Source organism: Mangifera indica, chromosome 9 (genome assembly GCF_011075055.1).
Source record: "Mangifera indica cultivar Alphonso chromosome 9, CATAS_Mindica_2.1, whole genome shotgun sequence".
NCBI lineage: Eukaryota > Viridiplantae > Streptophyta > Magnoliopsida > Sapindales > Anacardiaceae > Mangifera > Mangifera indica.
In genome coordinates this window covers 12826156-12833994 of record NC_058145.1, presented here as the reverse complement: position 1 = coordinate 12833994, position 7839 = coordinate 12826156, and the positions used below count along the sequence as shown (strand labels likewise).

At 37.6% G+C, this 7839-nt stretch overlaps 2 protein-coding genes across 2 annotated transcripts; both read left to right on the top strand.

The window, feature by feature from the left end:
• The first annotated feature begins 868 nt into the window (after nt 1–868).
• LOC123225205 (heat shock cognate 70 kDa protein 2-like) lies at nt 869–3544 on the top strand. The gene is made up of 2 exons (XM_044649109.1): nt 869–1187; nt 1599–3544. The coding sequence occupies exons 1-2, from the start codon at nt 974–976 to the stop codon at nt 3332–3334; spliced, it is 1950 nt and encodes a 649-aa protein (XP_044505044.1). The 5' UTR covers nt 869–973; the 3' UTR covers nt 3335–3544.
• A 2693-nt stretch (nt 3545–6237) lies between these two features.
• Nucleotides 6238–7548, top strand: LOC123224768. The gene has a single exon (XM_044648475.1). The coding sequence runs from the start codon at nt 6518–6520 to the stop codon at nt 7433–7435; it is 918 nt and encodes a 305-aa protein (XP_044504410.1). The 5' UTR covers nt 6238–6517; the 3' UTR covers nt 7436–7548.
• Nucleotides 7549–7839: the final 291 nt, after the last annotated feature.

Below are 7839 nucleotides of genomic sequence, written 5' to 3'. Positions count from 1 at the left end.
TCGACTGAAATAGTGGTGGTTGGAGAAGGGAAACAAATCCTAAAAGTAAAATATTAACTTTTTAAATTTTTAGGCAAAATAAAATTATTAGTTTTTTAAATTGAAGGGTTGGTAGTTGAGAGGTGAAGAAAAAAACCTTGGTATAAGGGAAAAATGTGACTTTTCAAAAATTAAAAAATTTTACGTAGAAGCAAAGTTATTAATTTTTAAAATTTAGATAGATAAATAAGATAAAATTATATATTTTTTAATAATATTATTAAAATAATAGTTTTTATCTTTATATTAACTGAGAATTCTAAATTTAGAAACAGATGAGTAATTGAGTTTTAAAAATTTTATAAGGTTAAATTTATAGTTATACCAAACCTAGGGTGAGAATAAACGTGTGTGAATATCAATTATGTTTAATGTGTATTTTCTTTGGGCCAAAGTTTCAATCATATGTGAGAATGTAACGGTTCGGTTATGAAATCTGATGATTTTTATAACGTGTGTAATTAAATATAGTAAAGAATAAACAAAATAATTAAAAAAGAAAGAATGAAACAAGTCAAGAACAGATGTGGGGACCACGTATACTTTGCTTACGCTATCAAAAAATTTCCAAGATTGAAAAGTAACTAGAATCATCCAATCAGCCAGCATTTACAAATAAACCGACCAATTACAAAAGGCTCAACAATGCTACGGCTAAGATTTTCCACCGCCACGTAACGTTAGTTAAGAAATCTCTCGAACACACTGGAAAACCAAAAAGAAAGCTGGAGAGACCTGCCTGTCACAAACTAAATTTTAATCCAACGGTTCACACTCCACAATCAGAACCTTCCAGAAAAATCAAATTTCATTTATAAACATTGCCCTGCGTCTCAGTTTGCATAGGAAGTGAAATAACACACACAAAAAGCGAAGCTATCAAATACTGCGAATTTTCTTTTCTCGAGTTTTTGTTTGTGATTTTTGGTGAGCGATGGCTGGTAAAGGAGACGGTCCTGCTATTGGAATTGATTTGGGGACGACTTACTCTTGCGTCGGTGTTTGGCAACACGATCGAGTGGAGATTATTGCTAATGATCAGGGTAACAGAACGACGCCTTCATACGTTGCTTTCACCGACACCGAGCGTCTGATCGGTGATGCGGCTAAAAATCAAGTCGCCATGAACCCAACCAACACCGTCTTTGGTACGTTTTCAATTACTACTTCTGAGTTTTTGGCCGCGAATTGTATTTTATTTTATTTTTTATGTTTTGATCTTTTATAGAAGATTAGAATATATTCACGGCGTTATAGTGCGAATATTAAAAATTAGGAAATAAATTAGCTGAGGAAAATAAATTTGTTTATTATAATTAGGATGATTTTGGGATTGTACTGGAAACCTTCATGTAGAAAAACCGAAGACTAAATAGTTTCGTTAGAGTTGATTTATTTTCATAATATGAAGACAATTCGAAAATATTATACAAGCTTGAGCTTTTTTTTTAAACGCTGTCTCCGTAGTTTTGATGATCCAAATAGATCAGCGTGTCGTGTGAGTGATTGCTAATTTAGAATCATACTTTGACTGAATCGGTGGATTGGATGATATGCAGATGCCAAGCGTTTGATTGGAAGACGGTTCACTGATCCTTCAGTACAGGCTGACGTGAAACTATGGCCATTCAAGGTCATTGCAGGTCCTGGTGACAAGCCCATGATTGTTGTCAATTATAAGGGTGAAGAGAAGCAGTTTTCCGCGGAAGAAATTTCCTCGATGGTTCTCATAAAGATGAAAGAGATTGCTGAGGCGTATCTAGGCACCACTATTAAGAATGCAGTCGTTACAGTGCCTGCCTACTTCAATGATTCACAGCGTCAAGCCACGAAAGACGCTGGTGTTATTTCTGGTCTTAATGTGATGCGTATTATCAATGAGCCAACTGCCGCTGCCATCGCTTATGGGCTTGACAAAAAGGCTGGTAGTTCTGGTGAAAAGAATGTGCTCATCTTTGATCTTGGTGGCGGTACATTTGATGTATCTCTTTTGACCATCGAAGAGGGTATTTTTGAGGTAAAAGCCACTGCTGGTGACACTCACTTGGGTGGTGAAGATTTTGATAATAGAATGGTGAACCATTTTGTTCAAGAATTTAAGAGGAAAAATAAGAAGGATATTAGCGGTAACCCCAGGGCCTTAAGAAGGTTGAGAACTGCCTGTGAAAGAGCTAAGAGAACTTTATCATCTACTGCACAGACTACTATTGAAATCGATTCTTTGTATGAGGGTATCGACTTTTACACAACTATTACCCGAGCTAGATTTGAGGAGCTGAACATGGACTTGTTCAGGAAGTGTATGGATCCTGTAGAGAAGTGTTTGAGGGATGCCAAAATGGACAAGAGCAGTGTCCATGATGTGGTTCTTGTTGGTGGGTCTACGAGGATTCCTAAGGTTCAGCAATTGCTACAGGATTTTTTCAATGGGAAGGAGCTCTGCAAAAGCATCAACCCTGACGAGGCCGTTGCATATGGTGCGGCTGTTCAGGCTGCTATCTTAAGCGGTGAGGGTAACGAGAAGGTGCAGGATCTGTTGTTGCTTGATGTCACACCACTGTCTCTTGGTTTGGAGACTGCTGGTGGAGTTATGACCGTACTGATTCCGAGGAACACCACCATCCCCACAAAGAAGGAACAGGTGTTCTCCACCTACTCTGATAACCAGCCCGGTGTGTTGATTCAGGTGTATGAGGGTGAGCGATCAAGAACCCGAGACAACAACCTGCTGGGTAAGTTTGAGCTTTCCGGCATTCCACCTGCTCCAAGGGGAGTTCCACAAATCAATGTCTGCTTTGACATTGATGCTAATGGCATTTTAAATGTCTCTGCCGAGGATAAAACCACCGGACAGAAGAACAAGATAACTATTACAAATGACAAGGGTAGACTCTCCAAGGAAGAAATTGAGAAGATGGTGCAAGAAGCAGAGAAATACAAGGCAGAGGACGAGGAGCACAAGAAGAAAGTGGAGGCTAAGAATGCTCTTGAGAACTACGCCTACAACATGAGGAACACTATTAAGGATGAGAAGATCAGTGCAAAGCTTCCAGCTGCGGACAAGAAGAAGATTGAAGATGCCATTGATGAGGCTATTCATTGGCTTGATGGAAACCAGCTTGCCGAGGCAGATGAGTTCGAAGACAAGATGAAAGAACTGGAGAGCATCTGTAACCCAATAATTGCTAAGATGTATCAGGGAGCTGGTGGTGATATGGGTGGAGGCATGGACGAGGATGGTCCTTCTGTTGGTGGTGGAAGCGGTGCTGGCCCCAAGATTGAGGAAGTGGATTAAGAAATGGGATTTGACCGTATGGCTAGTTGATATGTTGTCTTCAATTTTTTGTTGTGAATTTCGGGTACCTGGTGTTGGGATTAATGTGATGTGGCCTGTTTTTAGGTGTTTTTTCTTTCTAGTATTGTCATCTTTATCCTTTCAATCCTTTGTTTTGCCTTTACTGTTTTATTCCAGGAAGCAATGGATATGCTGCACAAAATTGTCTCATTACCCTCTATAAAACTTTCTTATTTCGGCCGGATTAAACAAGAATAAATTCAAGTTCATTTTGATTTGTTGAGGTTTAATGTAACCGAATCAAGGTATCAAACCGAAAAGGCGCCACTAAAAGGAAGAGGACGAGATGTTAAAAATTTGTGTTAACAAATAATAATAACGAGAAACTACGTTGGCTCATAGGCCGAGTTGACAAATTTGAACCAAAATCATAAAGCATTTAATTTTTTCGGGTGAGGTCTTTAAGAACCCGGAAATTTCCTCGATGGTTCTCACAAAGATGAAAGAGATTGCTGAGGCGTATCTCGGCACCACTCTTTGATGTTGGGTCAGGTCTTTCCAGCTCAAATTCAGTGTTGGGAAGATTCATCCATGAAGAAAATTCACCAGCCTCGCGTGGGACTGGGAAATTCAAATGCCTACTTGTAAGTTCCATCCATCTCTCTTGCTTTTCTTCATCGAAGACCCTTGAGATTTGAAGATGAAACAACCTCATTCTATGCACACATTGTGGATTTGAAATGCCACTACAATGCTTCCACTGCATTCTGTGATATCGAACAAACCCCTTATCAAACACTAAATGGAAATGGACGCTTTCTCTACCGTGAGTGTCCATTCATATAAATCCTCAACTGCATCTTACCTAATGCAGTCGAAGTGTCAACGTTTCTAAATCATGCAGGTCCTAGTTTGCTGAAGACTTTCGCCGTATTGCTCAATCGTCAATCGCTACAAACACAATAGGATAAGTATGCATGATTGGACTATCAGCCCAAATCAAATCATATGATTAGGCGCCTCATGATCATGGATTCCATCTCTTCAGGGGCTCCACTTGACCCTTCTTATTGCACACATCATGGGCCACGCTTATGATTTTTACTCCGCTTAATTTACGGCCTTGCGCTGTTTTTGCATGGAGTGGACCCTACTCTTCTCAATCTGCCAGACTTTTCTGCTCGTTAGCCCAATCTAAAGTAGAATCCTTTCCACATTTATTTCATTCACCCATGAGGTAGACAAGGGGCTCTACGGGCCCATGGCACAGGCAAATCTTTTATTATTATTTTTTTAAACATGATCCACAAAATTGTGTATCATGTCTGGAGGCTTGGTGTAAGAATAGTGAATCATTCCACTGCAACCTATTTAAAAACAATAAAATTATGTGTACCTATTTTTATACATAATTTATATACACAGATGAGATGTCATCATGTAATTGGATGTTTTTTTATCATATGATGACACATATTTTAAAATCACTTAATTATATGATAATATATTACTATATACATAAATTATATACAAAAAACAGATACACATAGCATTGCATATTTAAAAAAATTTAAAATTGGTGGCCTAGCCTGTACAAACATCCAGATCGGCTTGCTAAGGGCCATGAGAACACAACCATGGGGCCCTAGGTTGTCTTGGGCCTCAAGTTTTTGTCGGGCCAACCAAACATAAAGGCTCGTCAAATGGTGGCCCTAGCTTGGCTGACACATCGGTTGAATGGATTGCATTAAGATCTATTCCACCTAATCTGTTTATTACTACCTTCAAAGATAGTTAAAACTATTTCACCTAAATTTAAAAAATTAACAATATTAAGAGATTTTAGAGACTTTTTGATATTTATAAAGTGTATTCTACAATTTTATAGGGTTTTTTAATAAGTGTCAAGGAGATGAGGAAGTTAATCCTTCTCCTTCCCTCTTTTTTTTTTTTTTCAAATCAAAGAGCACGTATATTGATATATATATATTTCCTAATCTAAGATAAAAAAGACATTATATCACAAGTCAAAAGTAATTTTATTGTATAAAATGACTCTTAATATTTTAATCTTTGTTCTCTCCTATTAGGCAATTGATTAAAAATCCACAATAGTAAAAAAATAGAGGGGTAATATTGGAATATAAATGTTTGTCTTTCTTTAAGTAAGAATCAACACAAGGTATCAATAACTTATTATATACAACCAAAGCATAAGAAAAAGTTAAAAAGGATCCAAAAACATTCACATATGTTCATATGACACCGCCCCTCATTTGCACCTTTAAGACATTTCACACACTAACATATTGATTGCCATTGTTGTTGCCTAAAAGCAAGCTTTATAAAAGCTTGATTACAGCTGATGATCACACCTTATCTTGACATATTTTACCAAGTAATACACCAGCTAAGATCTTGACGTGTGTTCTTTTGTCACTGTCTTCTTCTAAACCCTATTTTGCCAATTAGGCTGCCACTGATCAACCGCGTGGGTGATGCAATCACTGCCCTTTATTTTATTTTCCATTTTATAAGCACAGTCGCTTTGCTAGCCCATGTGAGCTGCTCTCCAACCATTGCTACACTCTACACGCCTCTTCTACAAGAATTGTCCATCTCCCAATCATGAGTCTATCTTTTTCAGCTCTTTGTTTTTTATACCCAATTTACAAATCAATTTCAACTTTTTCAAATTCTATTGTTTATTAGCTAAGTTTTTACTTTCATTGGATATGCACTGTTTGTGGTTCCGGGTTTCTGTTTTTTTTTTTTTTTTAATTTGTAAGGGTTTTTTTTTTTTGTCTTTGTATGTACTGAATTTCCATAAAAGCCCAGATTCCTTGTATCGTGTGTTGTAGGTAATATATATATATATATATATATATATATATATATATATATATGGTCCTCAATGCCTTACCATTAATGAAACTTCATTCGTCAAACGAGGATGTGAAATTGCAGCAATAGAAGGTTATTTCAGGTGAGAGTTTTAGTTCTTTGTTGTCCTCTAGCAAAGTAATTAATTGTGTATTGTAGTTACTGCCATCTGGGTTCTTCATTTTCCTCAAAAAGTGTGATTTTTTATGTGAGTTTGTTTCTGGGATTTGGTGTAAATCTCTTGAACAATTTTCAAAAACCAAGAGTATTTGTTACTGGGATGTGAATTTGAAGGCAAAAATGACATCTTTCAGTGGCTTGGGTATTGGTTTGAGCCTGGTGTTTGGCTGCCTTCTCTTAGCTCTTTTTGCAGAGTTATACTATGTGCTATGGTGGAAGAAGAGAATCACACAGGGAGAAGAGATAGAAGCTGACTACAGCAACTATGCAAAGGAGTTAATTCAACTTTTCTGCTGGAAAAAGCCCCCTTCTTTGCATAGTACTAATACTCATCAAGATAGAGAGACAGGCCCTCCAGTTGCTAATGGCCATGAACCAGACCCTGAATTAGGGACAAGCAAAGATTTACTACTAAAAGCTGTAGGAGAAGAAGGTGAAGTTGCAGAGCTCATGAGAATTCACAATCTTGCTGGTCCTCCTAGATTCCTTTTCACAATCAAAGAGGAGACAAAGGAAGATATGGAGTCTGATGATGGGAAATCTAGAGGCGATAGAAGCAGAAAAGGCTCAAGAACAAAAAGCTTGAGTGATCTTTTAGTTACTGTTGACTCCCCATTTTTAACTCCTTTGGCTTCTTCACCACTCAAGTCTCCTTTGGATTGTTATCACCATTGTGGATACAACCCTCTCTTTGAATCTTCAGGAGAAGCAGACTTGAGCAGATTGAAATCTTCCCCTCCTCCAACGTTCAAGTTTTTGAGAGATGCTGAGGAGAAACTGCTGAAAAGATTATTAATGGACGAAGCTGGGAAAAAGATTACTAAACAAGAGAGTCCAGTTCTTCAAGATTCTAGTGTTAAAGCTCTTAACACTTCAACATTGGGTCGTACAGAAGAGAAACTAGAGGGGTCTTTTCTAAAGTTCATTGTCGGCCAACATTTACCACAATTCCCTTCAAGCACTTCTCAGATACTTCCATTGGCGACTTCACCAACAACATTTAGACCACTGGACAAGAAAGAAGCCCGTTCTTCCTAATTAGGTTCATCCCCTTACATAATTGACATGAAATGGCTTCTGTTTATTCTTTTGATTTTGTCAATTAGTTTTTCAAGACACTTGTTTATTAATCTGAGCTTCTTCTCTGAAAATCCGCTGCTCTTTTTTCATCTTCTTCTTATTTTTGTTAGGTTCAATTAGCTGTGACCACTCTGTACTGCTAAACATTGTTGGGTAATTAGTAAAAGACTTTACATGCGGCATAGATTATGGTAGATTGATCTTTGATGGCCCTTACTACGCGGTGAAACTCAAAATGTTATACAGCTAATCAAACATTAGGAATCCCTGTTCATCTGCGGCTGCTGGGGCCTGGAAAAGCTTAATATGCCAACAAATTTAGGTTAAAAGATGAGCAGTTGAAAGCTCGACTTTCAAAAATT

Coding starts and splice junctions, on each gene's coding strand:
- LOC123224768 (XM_044648475.1), top strand. CDS start 6,518: ATGACATCTTTCAGTGGCTTGGGTATTGGTTTGAGCCTGGTGTTTGGC.
- LOC123225205 (XM_044649109.1), top strand. CDS start 974: ATGGCTGGTAAAGGAGACGGTCCTGCTATTGGAATTGATTTGGGGACG. Junction 1,188..1,598: donor CCCAACCAACACCGTCTTTG/GTACGTTTTCAA, acceptor GATGATATGCAG/ATGCCAAGCGTTTGATTGGA.